Below are 13,819 nucleotides of genomic sequence, written 5' to 3'. Positions count from 1 at the left end.
CTGCACTTGCCGGTCCGCGGCCGCCGCCTCCGCCCGCGGCTTTGCGCTCCCCCTTTTTTTAAGCACAAACAATCGCTACTTCTGTTTCCTAAGGACACGAAGCCGGTTTCGCTCTCCTTCTTCCCCCCCCACCTTCTTTTTTTTTTTTTTTTTTTTTTTTTTTTTTTAACCTCATCAGCTTTTTTTGAAAAGAAAAAAAATTTGAGCGCTTTTTGAGTTGAAACACCCGCCCACATTTTAACGGCAGAGATTTAAGGAGGCGCGGCGGAGTTCGGGCAGGAAGGCCTGCAGCGGCTCCCGCCCGCCCCTCGCCCGGCCCCGCCGCGCTCCGGCCGCAGCTCCGCCGCGCCCGGTGCCGTCCCCGCTCCGCGCAGCCCGGGCACGGCACTTCCCCGCCACAGCCGGCGCAGCCCGCCTGCTCTTAGGAGCAGCGCTGCTGAGGCCTGGGGGGAGGAAAATGAAAGGAAAAGGAGGTTGTAGCAGCGGGAGCCGCCGCACCCCGGCGGGAGGAGCGGGATCGGGGGAGCTCGGGAGGGCGGCCTCTGCCACGACGCTGCCCGGAGCTTCTCCCCGGCGGTGCCCACCTGCCCGCGGGGGGAGCGGAGCCGGCTCCGGTGCCGGTGCCGGTGCCGGTCCCTTCGCCCTCGCTCGGCTCCCCGCGGGCAGCGGCTCCGCGCTCGGGGCCACCCCGGCAGCGGCGCGGGTTCCTCTCTCCTCCTGAGGACAAGGTCAAGGATAAAGGGTCAATGTCAAGTTGTCTTGACGGTGGAAGGCGACCGTCCACGGCAGCACTCCCTGCTTCCCGCGTTTCTGGTGTCCTTGATTGATTTGAAAGTGCCATTTTGAAGGGGAACGGCGCCCGGGCACCAAGAGGACGCGAGGACTTCGCTTTTCCTTCCTAGAGCGAAGAAGTGAGGATGGCACAGGACGGGGATGTCACCGCCACTCTGCCTAACAGTATTGTGTGTCTTAAAGTGCTTTAATGGCTGGATTGCTTTAGGTTTCAGGGACCCTCGGAGGACTGAATTCTGCCAAGCGAACCCTCCGAGAGGTAAGCAGCAATGTCATGGCTCCCTGATAAGCACACGTAACCCATCGCTCGCAGGGGCGATCTGCACGTCTGTTTTCTGCGTGGACACCACGGGAAAGTGATTTTGAATGTAAACAGGCGTGAGGCAGCTCCGGGAGGTGCTTTAAGGAGGGAACCTGCGGTAGTTCCAGCTCCTCCAGCACTGCCCTGCGGGGGGAAGCTGCCGCTGGCAGCCGGGCAGGGGCCGGAGATGGCCGGGGCCTGAATCGGGGCCGCCGCCGTCAAACAGAGCCGGTTCCACAGCAGCGAATCTGCAGCTGAACCCAGCCAGACTTCTGTATCTGGCTTTCCTCTCAGCTTCGGTTGCTTTTTGCTTTGCAATTGCGTTTTCCTGTACTGATTCCCCCATCCACGCTTGTTTGTGAATGTTACAAAGGTGACAAGCGTGAGCTGCGTACACACGAAGAAGGGAAAAAAACTTAGTTCAGTTTATCAACCGACCCCCCGGTCCCATTCCCACTAAAGGAGAGAAAAAACCCGTGTATTTCTAAGGGCCTCATTGTGGTAATTCTCGTCCAGAAGCAATAGTGCTTTTTCCCCTCATTTCCCCCCGTTTTTTAAAAGCAAAAATATAAATTATAACTTCCTTCAAAATTAGCTCTAGAAATATATGCATGCAAGTAGCATCTATTTATTCAAACACAGTTGCTTTTCTGCATAAAGAAGGAATCTATATGTAAAACTTAGATTATTCAGTCAGATGGCTTATAAATTACTTACTTTGTAACTAATTACTGCCTAAAATCCACAGGCTTTGGTGGTGGTACTTGTTGCTAACTTAGTGCAGAATTTGACCTGAAAATATTACAACAGTCTCACACTTTATTTTTGTTGGTTTACAGTTCAGAATAAAATTTCAACCTTCTGTTAATCATGCCACATAGCAAAAATAATTAGGTAAAGTGTAGCTAGAGTGCTGCAGGCCTCCTGCAAGTAAAGCTGCCTGGCCAGAAAATGCCATCAAACTTCCTCTACCATGCAGGTCTGCCAAAAGTCTTTGCAGAAAGCAGTTCGTTAATCCTGATCATTTCCTCTAATGAGTGATAAAGATACTCCACCTAAAACAGAGAGATTTGTCCCAGTCGGCTCCAGAATCAGCAGAAAAAATAAAAAAAAACCAAACGAACAACTTCTGGAGGGAGGTATTATCACCGGGCACTATAAGGAGTAAAATAATCAGCTCCCTAATTTGTCTCTCACTCGTTGAGAGGATAAAACCCACCTCGAATGGCTCAGAGAGGCTGTGAGAAGGCAAACAGAAACTTTAGCTGTGACTTGAATGTGAACTTCCTGCGATGTGGGGCACGTGCAGCTTTTCACCTTTTCTTCATGTTCTGGATCGAATCCTTCCTGTTTTGATCTAATATAGATATCATTATTTAAAATATGACTGTAATAGACATGAACGCCGTGTAACTAATCTTGACAACATACCTATAGCTTCAATTCGTGCCAGGAATTAATTGGCTTTAATCCAATTGCTAAAACTTGCTTTTCAGCCTTTATTGTAGTTACTCTCTAGTAATGTGTGGGTGGATTTGTTTGTAATTTAGCATAGGTTGTCCCTGGCATTGCACCATACCTCGTACTTAGTACAGAACTGTCTGTAACATCAAACTGAGGGGGAAAAAAAGCCCATGCAGGTGTGAGGGCAATTAATTTATCATCCCTCCGGTCGGAGGTGGGGAGCTCGCATTGTTAAGCTCACGTCAGCGGGCAATAAAAACCTTTTGGCAAGCCCTGCCAACATAAACTAGAGCAGGAACAGGGTAAAATGTAAAAGCCAGCTTCTCTGACACTGGCTTTGAATGGTAAAGCGGTGTTTCCGTGTGGCCTCAGCCCGCCCGGAGCGCCGCCAGACACCCAGCCCAGGCGCCCCGGAGCCCGCGCTCCCCAGCAGCGTCCGCAACGGGCTCTGAGCGATTCCCGGGTTTCCCTCGGGATCACGGAGCCTCCTGAAGGCTCAGTCGAGCTTCCCCTGCGCCCCTCTCCGCACGCAGCTCCCCCCGGGGCCAGCGGCGGCAGCGAGCTCGCAGAGTCCGCGACACCTCCCTGCAGCCCTCGCGGATGGAGGAGAGAAACAAATCAAAGAACGCTGCTTCCTAAACCCGGCAAAACATCTAGAGTCAAAGGTGTCATAATGTAGCGCTATTAGCTGTCAGGAAAGCTGCTTGATGCAGCTCTGACCTCAGCTACGACACTCACAGGACACTCTTACAAAAAGCAGAGCAAAACATGTTGGACTAATTAGCAAGCTGGCGTCCAAATGTGTGTTTTATGTTGGTGCTAAGGGGGTACACGAACATCAGGTTGCAGGAGGCAGACTTAGAAAGCATCAGTTACAGTTAGATTTGCATTACTTAAAGCAGATTTATTTGCGGTATATAATAGAATTGCATCTTACAGTGCTGGAGTGCTAAGCCTGAGCGAGGGCCGCTGTGCAGATCACGGTGGGTTGGCTCAGAAAAACCTGTGAAAAATGCATTTCCTCCTTCTGAGCCGAGTCGGAACCCGGGGGAGAAGTCGCCGCTGCCCCGAGCGCCGGGCGGTGCGTGCCGTGCGGGCTCCGAGCCACGGCGGATCGGAGGGGACGCGAACCGCGCCGGGATCGAGCCGCTGCCGTCACCGAAACCGCCGGGGATGGAGGGAGAGAGGGAGAGAGGGAGAGGGGCAGGGACGGCAGGAAGGAGGGAGGGAGGGATGGATGCCTTTCTCCCGCACAGAGAGGCAGGGCCGCTCTCCGCCCGGCAGCTGCACCGGCCCGCGTTTCCCCGCAGCGCCCGGGGACGGCCCCAGCCACATCCCCACAGACCCGTTAGGCCGCGGCCGGCGGCGGAGCCCAGCCGGGACAGCCCGCACTGCCGCCGGGCCCGGGGAGCCGCCAACCCCCGGGACGGGACGGGAGGATGTGTCCGCCCCCGGACACAGGGGGACCGGCAGGGCGCGGGCCGGGGCTCGCCGCTCCGCTCCGGTGCCGCCCGGGCGCGGTTCGGCCCCTGGTCCCGGCTCGGCTCGGTCCCGCCCCCGGCTCCGGGAGCGCTTGACAGGCGGGCGGTCACGTGGCGGCCGCAAAGCGCCTCTTTGCGACCTCAATGACAGGCAAAATGTGCGACACAGGCGCTGTGGAGGCAGGCGGGGAGCGGCGCTGCCTCCTCCTCCTCCTTCTTCTCCTCCTCCTCCTCCTCCTCCTTCCCGGGCCAGCGGCTGAGGCAGCGCTGCCCGCTCCCGGCCCCGCGCCCGGCCCGCCGCTCTCCTGCCTCCTCCCCTCCTCGGCCCCGGGAGGGGCAGCCCGGGGGCGCCGCGGGAGCCCGAGCGCAGCGCGGCGCCTCCATGAGCTCCTGAGCTCCCACCCTGCCCCGTCCTCCCCGCGGCAGCGGCTCCAGGTGCGCGGGTCCGAGCAGAGCCGGGACGCAGCTGGCTGCAATGGCGTCCAACATGGACCGAGAAATGATATTGGCTGATTTCCAGGTAAATTTCGAGCCGCCGCCACACAGCCGTGGCCTCTCGCTGCTTTTCTCTTTCTCCTCGTTGCTGTGCTGCTTGTTCTTTGTGGGGAGGTCTGGGGTGGTGGGTGTGAAGCCCACCCTCTGAAGCCTCCGCTCTCGCTTTCCTTCTTTTTTTGTTTGTCAGAAATGGGGAGTGTGTGCCCTCTTCTCTCAAGGTGCGTGAACAAAATGTCTTCTTTAACTTAGAGAGTTTCAGTTTTTAATTTAATAAAAAAAGCTTTTTCATCCACTTTGCTTGTTCCTATCCTCTGCAATCACCCAGGCCCTGGGACAGCTGTGAGGCAGCTCACTTGGAAGAGGCAAATGCCAGGGAGGATACAAAACTCACCAGTCCACATGATTTGTCACAGTGTTTGTAGTGAATCACTTGCTGGTGCTACAGATTAGTGCTGAACAGAGGTGTTTCCATTCCAGCATCAACACTAAACTTCATGGTTGCCTCAGCCTATGACTGTTGTGATGACGGTAAAACTCTTCCCACCCCATTCCAAACAACAGCGTGTTTGTGTAGAAGGGAAGAATATGTTCTTCAGAGTTGTCTGTTACCTTTCTTTCTCTCTACAAAAGGGTTGTAACTTAACTGCAGACTTCCAAATCTTATCCCCAGAATAAAGTCTTTCTGTAAGTAAAAGTGATGTGTTTAGGAGTGTATATTACTTCTTAATATTGCTTGTTTTTGTATTGTTTTTCTAAGACCAAGTGAAAGAGAGAAGGATACCTGTGTTTGGATTAGTGGGGAGAGCCAAACATATCTGGGAAGAAAATCAGATAATATTTGAATATACTTTTTAAAAATTTGCTTTTCAATCCATCAGGGTTTTTTTTTAAGCTCTGTGCATTTGCAGTGGTGGTTCTTACATGAATAGGCACCTGGATATTCTTAGATTGATTTGTAAAACAGCCATCTGTATGTTCAGCTCCTTAAAAGACTGTTTTCCAGCTGTTAGCAGTGAAATTATTTCATTTAGTTAAAAAGAAAAAAAAGGTAATCCCTCCAGTTCACACTGTGTGTGTGTGTGTTTCTTTGGAGCTACAGGTAGGGTGACTGTAGCATGCACAGCAATTCCTGTGTATTATGTAATTAAGTAATTCCCCTTTTGCAAAAGGTACCTGGTGTCTCACTGCTGTAACTCATGGAGTTCCCAGCTGATAACAGGGAACTGTCTTCCAATATCTTCTGTACCCCAATATCTTATACCTGTATTCATTAAAATGCTTACCAAATGTTACTATATTGAACTACTTTGTTGTGCTTGGAGATACTTTTATGTATATAGGAGGTGATATCCCAATTTTAGAGCTGGGATTTCACAAAGGAGTTTTTCCAGGAACAACACACTGTGTGAAAGGAAACTGGGACCCCAATTCTGCATTCATACCGGTGGGAACAGATCCTTATGGGATCCTACATTATTTCCTGAACTTACAATCAGGAATCCCAGATGATGAAATTACTGACTGGTGAACGTAAGAATATTCATTTAATAGAATTTTCAATTTAGATTTACGCTTTCCAGGTGTTCTGTGCTATTTTGCAGTATTGTTGTGCTTGGATTTTGAAAACATTAATAAGAGTATGAGCAACTGCAGTGTTTGGTACCATGAAGACAAGTAAGTACCATTGCAAACTTGCAGGTGGGTGGTGGAGTCACACAAACCAGTTTTAGATCACGGGTGGATGACATAATGTGTCTGAACCTAGGAAACAGGAAATATTTTATCATATGCCAATCCTTACTTAGAAAGAACCCAAACATTTTCCTCTTGTATTTCAGCAGACAGCTTTGTTTTGCTGTTTCATTGTATTTCTTTTAAAGATAACATCAAGTGTCTACCCGATTTTGAAGTACTGAACTGTTAATTGTCATGCTGCTAAAGCTTCAGATTAGTAAAGGACAATGTCAGTCATTATTAGGCCTTGTATCTTTAGACTGTTACAAAACAGTAAAGGTTTTTTGGTCTTTTAAATACTTGGTGGAATCTGCAACTTATTCACTAAGAATTTAAAATGGAGAATAAAACATTATGTGCAAAGTAATTCTGCCTGATTTTCCCTTCTATATTTTCTGTACCTTTTAATTAATAAATACTTTTCTCAGAATTCTGCTGCCATCTTCTATGTTTATGTGAGGTGTCTTGTTGAAGAATGTTGCACACAGTGAGTGGAAATTTCAAAAGCAGGTCTTTGTAGTTTAGTTCAGCTAGTCTTTGGTGAATTAAATTGAGAGGGAAACTTCCATCACCATTTCACCCTCACCTTTCCCAAGTATTGTTTAAGGGGGATAGAGAAGTGGTCTTTAAACTTCTGAAAGTTGAAAGGGTTTTCTCTCTCCATTAAAAAAATAAATTAATGAAATCATAATTGTGCTGATGCTTGATGCTTTTGTGAAGCTTTCATGGATTTATTGTGTATCTTCCAGAGTTATTAGGGATTTTGCCTTGGGTTTCAGATAGAGCAGGAACTCATATTGCATTTGTTTTTTTCTTTTTAGCTTTGATTGTAGTAACAGGTTACTTCTGTGTTTGGAGGGACTAAAGAGAATTACTTTTTAAAAAGTATTTCGCATATATGTAAATATATATATACATAAACCCATGGAATTTTATAAAATATTTTAAGTATAGAATAAGACACAGTGAGTGATCTACCAAAATATTTTTGCTTAATGTCTCAAAACAACTTAAGCCTGTTCTGTGTGGTTTATAATAATTTTCTTTTCCTCTCCTTTTTAATGAGGCTACTGTGTGCTACCCGGGGAGCACAAAATACGTATTCATGCATGTGGGCTGTAAAAGCAACCTGCCTAACTTTTCCTTCTTAGGCCCACACTTAGGAAAGATTATGCAGAAGCTTTGCTTTGTACATGACTAGTCTGATTGTTTCCAGTGGAAGTAGCTGATGTGGAGTTCAGTGCACAAACAAGTTTTAGCTTTTTTACTAAATGCAATTCAGAATTTCTCCACAAAGTGTCATTGGCATAAAGGAAAAACTCCATAGGAAAAAACACAACAGCTTGTGTTAGTAGCATAAATTCTTCAAAAGGGTAGCTGCATGTGAGTTATTAAGAGTGATGCTGCAACATACTTCACATACTGGGGGAAATAAGGGCATATCATCTCTACCAATTTTTTAACAACTGTTCTGCTGTTTGTTGTGTTTAACTGCAAAGTGTTCTTCCATCTTCAGTGGGATACTCAGGTGCTCACATGGTACAAATATGATCTCATGATGTTTGGGGTCTACTTTTCACTATAAAGAAAACAGGTTTTTTTTCCTTTTTAAATTGTAAAATTTAGTTGCACAGAGCTTCATTTAATTGACATAGATTGGTCTTCATTCCCAAAGTTTAACTTTGAATATTGGCAGAAATATCAGATATTGATGTTTCTGCACATTAGCACTTTTGTTTTTACAGCTTCACTTAAGATTGGAAATAAAATTGCAAGAATATCTTTTTGTCCTCATAAGTTATGTCCACCTGTAGGACCACTTTCTTCATGCTGAGTGCTTGTCCTCACAACAATCCTAAATGTGGAGTGGGTCTGAGGGTTGCAGTATTGTGGGAGTTGACAGTTCCTGTGTGTCCATATATTACAAGGATATCTGGCACATTGGAGCTTCAGGAGGAAATTTTTCCAAGAACTCACATTTTTCATTGACCAAATAAATAAGTAGCTCAGGATTTGGTCAGGGTGGGAAGTTTTCAGAGTGAAATGACAAAACTCAAAAATCCATGCTTTCATTGAAACAACGGATTTCTGGTAGTTCTCCCCTCTTTCATCTGTGTTCGTTGTGAAACCAAGGTATGTGCTTTTTTTGTTTTCCTTTTTCAATTTTTTTTTAAAACTGGATAATTGACTACTTTTGTGTGATTCACACAGTTGTGTATAAAAATTATAAAAATGTCCATTTTTTTTCAAAATTCAACTTTTGTGTCAATTTTGTCTTTCATAAAAACAGGTTTGTGGGAGGAGCAAGGGGGAATTGGGAAGGAAGAACCTCATTGCCATCAGTTGCAGCAAAGTGAGAAAGCATGCTGAATGACTGTGTTTTAAATTATAAAATTGACCATGATGGTGATACATCAGTTTATTATTTTTTGTTTTGTTTGCTTTTAAAGATTTAATTGTAATTCAATCTACTTGTTTCCTTCTGGAATGGTGAAAATTAAAGAAACTGGAGAGTCTTTTCACCTGGAGGTTAACACAGTGCTGTTAAATAACTGACAAGATAAAGGTTTTTTTTTGTATTTTTTTTTGTTCTGTCTGCTTCAGCCCTGTGGAAGATTATCTCAGTTGTCAGTTTTCACTGTCCAACAGTCTGTGTGCAGAATTTACGTTGGTTTTTTTTTTTTTTTTTAAGGGCACTAAGTGAGCTTTGCTCTCTTCTGTGTTTGTTGGCATGGTGGCTCAGGTTTTTTGCCATTTTAAGTTATTGCCAGTATAAAGATTTGATGGGTGGAAAAGGTAGGCAGATACAGGGATAACTTCAAGTCAGTAACCTTGATTCCGGCCCTGGACTGTGACTTAGGGTGGGGGCTGGAAAGTGTTTCAAACATTTCTGTAAGGATAAAGCACTCACTGTGAGTTCTGAACAAATCTCAGAGTTGATGTCCTTAATATTGATTTCCGAAAGAAAGAGACATGTTTTGTCATTAAGGTACTGGGGCAGAAAGAGCTGTTCTTGCTCTCTTTGCAGGCTTTCAGCAGACTGCTTGGGAATTTGGAACAAGGTCCTCAACAAAAGGTAGTTGCTAAGAGAGTTCCAGTCAAAGTTTAAACATAAGCTGGAGGACACTTTCCCAAGATTTAAAGTTCTTGGAGGCCTACATTTTCATCAGAAGGTCTCCCAAAATACCTGGGTGTACATTTGTTCAGATCTGTCTGAGCTTAAACCTCAGTCTAACTCAAACCAAACCTTGTGTGGCCTCTCTGTAGAATGTAGTGTGCAATGGGTGCTGAACTAAGCTCTGCAGCTCTCTCCACAGTAGCTGGAAAGAAATCCAGTACTCTAGAGATTGGAAATCAGGGTTTGGTATAGACAGGTTTGTTTAATCGTACCCTCCTACTGGGTATCTTTACTTAAAAGTGGGCTCAGCTGGGTTTTTCTAATCATCAGGTGCCCAGATGCTCAGCACTGCTTCACCTGACCTGTTTTAGTGGATATAGGTTACTGTATTTTCAGTTAAATTTTAGAATGGATAACAGGACTGTTTTTCAGTGTGAAAAAGAGGCCTTTAGGACACTGTAGGATGTTGAAGCTCATACTTGTGAGGCCTCTTAATTTGCATTTTGATTAGAATTCCTTTTAATCCTTGTTGGATTTTATCACATTATAATCTTGCGCATTACACAGTCAGTAACACCTTTGGTACTGGTAGTTGGACCTCTTTGGCTTGTTTGCTATAAATGGCCTTAGGGCCAAGAGACATGATAAAAACATACTGCAAGCTTAATGTGTTCTATCTTGGTTATTGCCATTTTCATTGTCTGCTACCAGTCACTTCTGCCATCACTTCTAGTAATTTATTCTTTGTGGGCTTTTGGAGTTTGATTTCTTTAGATATTTTTAGGCTCAGCTGTCATCCCAAAGTTCAGGTTCATCAGAAGAAGGCTAATTTGATTTACTGGCCTTTAAACTGAAGGTGAAGTGGGTTCCAGAGTCACAAATAAGAAGTTTGACTCCAACTGTGGTGTCCTTTTAGAAGCATAACTTGGATATTCCCATTGCTAGCTCTTCATGGAAAAGCCAGTTAATTTCTCTGATGTAAGGGCAGGTAGTTAATTAGAAATACTAACTGACATTTATGGAGAAGAAAGAAGCTACTATGACTATGATTTGTGTGCATTACACACCTACTGTAGGAACCTAAGTAATTTACCACTGGAGCACCAGTTTGTCTTTAGAAAGAGGTTTATTCTGTTTTTTTCATTCAATTACCTTGAAAAGACTCTTTACGTCATAGTAATCATGTCACCATTTCTATCAGCCCATTCATATAGGTATTTGGGTTAGTAGGTCACTCAAACAGATTGAGAGGTGGTAGCTGTAGGATCCTTTTTCAAATGCCATGACAACCAATACTAATTATAATATTGAAATTATTAGTTATATGTACTCCCAAAGGCCACGAATGGGCTTTCATTGAAAGATACTGTGAAAACTGTCATATTGAAAATACCACATGGCTAATATATATTGGTAATCAAGGATCATTTACAGTAAAATTTACACTTGCTGAGTTGATATTTTTGTGTGGAAGGAGGTGTGAGAGAGGATGAGCATTTGAGCTCATTTGCTACATGTCTCAAGAGGCCTTGAGAATCTCCCATCTTGAGAATGTTGTATTTGAGCTAGAAAGCCTGAAAGGGTGGAGTGTTCCTCTGTATTTGGGCTGTTCTTATGCTTCAGTTACCATTTCAAGCCTAGTTTTCACACACTTCCATACCAGAAGCAAAAGGTAGCTTTTTAAAGGAACTACGTGGCATATCTTTGATAGGATTTCATATTTTTCTAGTCAGTGAATAAATTTGTGAATACGTGGGGCAGCCATTGGATGAGTCCTTTCTTTTAACTACTGTAGGAACTAGAATAAAAGGCCTGGGGAAGTACCTAACATTTTACTCGTCCCTCATTATTTGAATGAAAGGAAATGACATGCTTACTGACTGGATTGATACCTACTAATTAAGCCCATTTTTTAGAGTTGACTAGTTAATGTGCAATTGTAAAAAGAAACTGCTCAAAGAGGAAATCAAAGCCCACATGTATGCATGACATGTTGTTTGGTCTATCGAAATAGTCATCTGCTGGTCCTCTATGTCTGACTGGTTGAGCAGGTCTTTGTTCCACAGCAGTAGGTAATGCTTTCAAAAGATAATTCATTAAAGCTGAAATTCTTAAGAGACATTTTGAAACTAGAACAGAGTACGTTAGCCCTTGGGTTATTTTATATAGGTTTCATATTTTATCTATAGCAGGAAACAATTTGTAAAGACAAGAACACTGGAACTGAGTCACTTCTATAATTTTTTTTTTGTTAAAGGTCAGGTTGTTTGTGTGAGCAAATACCAAAGGTGCCATATCAGCTCAGATCGAAGACCCAGCTGGCCTAATGTCTCTTCTACAGCAGTGGCTGCTCCTTAGGAAAAATCTGAGAGAATGTGAATGGATTTGCCCCATCCTGGTTTCTGGAAGTCAGCATTTTGAAAGCTTGATGATGGGGTTTATTGCAAAATTTTGGAAATAAACTGTGTCAGCTTGAGTTAGTCTTACGTTCTTCAACTGACCGAGTTCTTGAGAGACATTTGAGTAGTTTTGGGATATGTGAGTTTGCTCTATAGAAGCTGTGTTTACTTTTCCTCAGTGTGTTGTATATATGTGCATACTAAGCTTGTTCTATATACTTTATTGGAATTTCTGCTGTTTCTTATTAGAACAGAAGACAAATTTGAACTGTAGAAATCTTAACCCTTTCTGGTTTGCACCACAAAAAATTCATGCTAGCACTGTGGGAATGGACTGTTGATTTCACCTTTCATCAAGACTGATTTAAAGAGGAGTTTGCTGTGAAAAAACTTGTATTTAAATTCCTTTAAAGTTTTGGGGACTCTCACAAATCTAGTGGTTTGTTCTTTATGTCTCTGCTGACATTTTAGGATGAGAGTGTTTTCTGTACAGATCAGCTGTATTGCAGGATGGTCCCAAAGTTCCTCAGCAGTGGGTAGCAGTGCACAGAATTCATTCACAGCTTTTCTGATATGCCCTTGCCTTCTTTGAATTCTTCTCTACTATTTTCTCCTTTATCCCACTGTCAACCTTTCTTGTCCTGATGCTTTTAAAAGCTTTTAAAAGCTTATATAATTTTAATATCTTTAGAAAACTGTTTTTCATTTGTTTTTTTTTTTTCTTTTCAGCCGTTTTTGGCCTGTGCTATTGGTATGACCTATGCTTGGAGTTTGAACGTGCTTCTGTTTCCCTGCTCTGGATGCCTGTTGGTTTTGGCTGGGGTGGAGTTAATTTTCTTCCCGGTGGCTGTTACGGGGCTCTGCTTTGGATTTGTGCTGAACACAGAGTTGATAATAAGGAGATGTTTTTGTTATTGCTGAGCAGGGTTTGTGGAGGGCCAAGGCCTTTTCTGCTTCTTGTGGTGCTGCACTGGGAAGGGGCTGAGGGTGCACAGGAAGCTGGGAGGAGACACAGTTGGGACAGGGGACCCAAACTGGCCAAAGGGATTTTCCAAACCGTATGATATCATGTTTGGTATATAAAGTGGGGGGAGGAAGGAGGAAGAGAGGATCTTCACAGTGATGGTGTTTGTCTTCCCAAGTAACCACTATGTGTGGTGGGGCCCTGTTGTCCTGGAGGTGGCTGAACACCTGCCTGACCATGGGAAGCAGGGAATTATTTCTTTGTTTTGCTTTGCTTGTGTGGGTTTTTGTATGGGTGTAGGGCTTTTGCTTTACCTATTAAGCTGTCTTTGCCTCCAACTATGAGTTTTCCAGCTTTTACCCTTCTGATTCTCTCCCTAGTCCCAGTGCTGGGGCAGTGGGTGAGGAGTTCCATGGAGCTTGGCTGCTGGCTGGAGTTAAACCATGCCAGTGCCTTTTCCAGATTTTGAAGAATATGTCTGTTCCTTGCTGGCCTGTTCTTCACAAGAAATTAAAAAGTGTCTGTGGGATGCTGACTAAAATATTCTTTGTAGGGATTAATACTCTTCCTTTGTGTGCTTATCTAGAAAGTGGCTTTTATTTATTCTTGAGTTGTTTTTAAAGTTCTGCTGCTTTTGAGACAATGAGGAGAAAGGAGATGAGTGCAAATGTGCAGCACACATTTGACCCATACAATTATTTTCTTGTTTCTGTCAATTTTTCTAATGTGATACTGTAAAGGCAGAATGATTCAGGAAACCTCGGGGTTTTGCCTTCATTGACATACTTAATAAAAGTATTAAACCAACACAGAAACTTTGGGATAATCCTAACTAAAACATTCTTGTTGGGTAAAGACTGTCTTCAGTACTCAGGAAAGACAAATGGGTTTGGTAGCATAGAGTACTAATTAATGGGTACTGACTTTTGGTTTGTTTTTTAATTCAGTTTGACCACTTCTCTTTGTATGTAACGTGTGTGGCTTAAACACTGGAGTGTTAGCATGGGGCTTGGGATGTTTGAGTTCATGTCTTGGCTCAGCTCATGAGCTTCCTAGGGATCTGCCTTCGTG

At 44.3% G+C, this 13,819-nt stretch overlaps 1 protein-coding gene and 1 long non-coding RNA gene across 4 annotated transcripts in view; one reads left to right on the top strand and one right to left on the bottom strand.

The window, feature by feature from the left end:
* Positions 1–481: 481 nt before the first annotated feature.
* FAF1 (Fas associated factor 1) overlaps positions 482–13,819 on the top strand; it is a 157,738-nt gene continuing 144,400 nt past the window's right edge. The window contains exon 1 of one of the 3 annotated variants that reach the window (XM_086901513.1): positions 482–1,051. Coding sequence is in view for 2 of the 3 variants with exons in the window: in XM_086901511.1 (XP_086757637.1) it covers positions 12,687–12,842 (156 nt within the window). In the remaining variant the exon portion in view is untranslated. Of the gene's footprint in view, positions 1,052–4,158; positions 4,559–12,650; positions 12,843–13,819 lie in introns of those variants that run through there. The other 2 variants (XM_086901512.1, XM_086901511.1) reach the window with 2 other exon arrangements.
* On the bottom strand, positions 1,690–4,063 carry LOC111933062 (uncharacterized). The gene is made up of 4 exons (XR_015290339.1): positions 3,903–4,063; positions 3,495–3,560; positions 2,313–2,450; positions 1,690–2,148 (listed from the first exon to the last, which is right to left on the bottom strand). It is a non-coding gene; the product is annotated as an uncharacterized LOC111933062 (long non-coding RNA).

The sequence above is a fragment of the Cyanistes caeruleus genome, chromosome 9 (genome assembly GCF_971803275.1).
Source record: "Cyanistes caeruleus chromosome 9, bCyaCae1.hap1.1, whole genome shotgun sequence".
In the NCBI taxonomy this organism is placed as follows: Eukaryota; Metazoa; Chordata; class Aves; order Passeriformes; family Paridae; genus Cyanistes; species Cyanistes caeruleus.
This window is presented reverse-complemented; position numbering and strand designations above follow the sequence as displayed.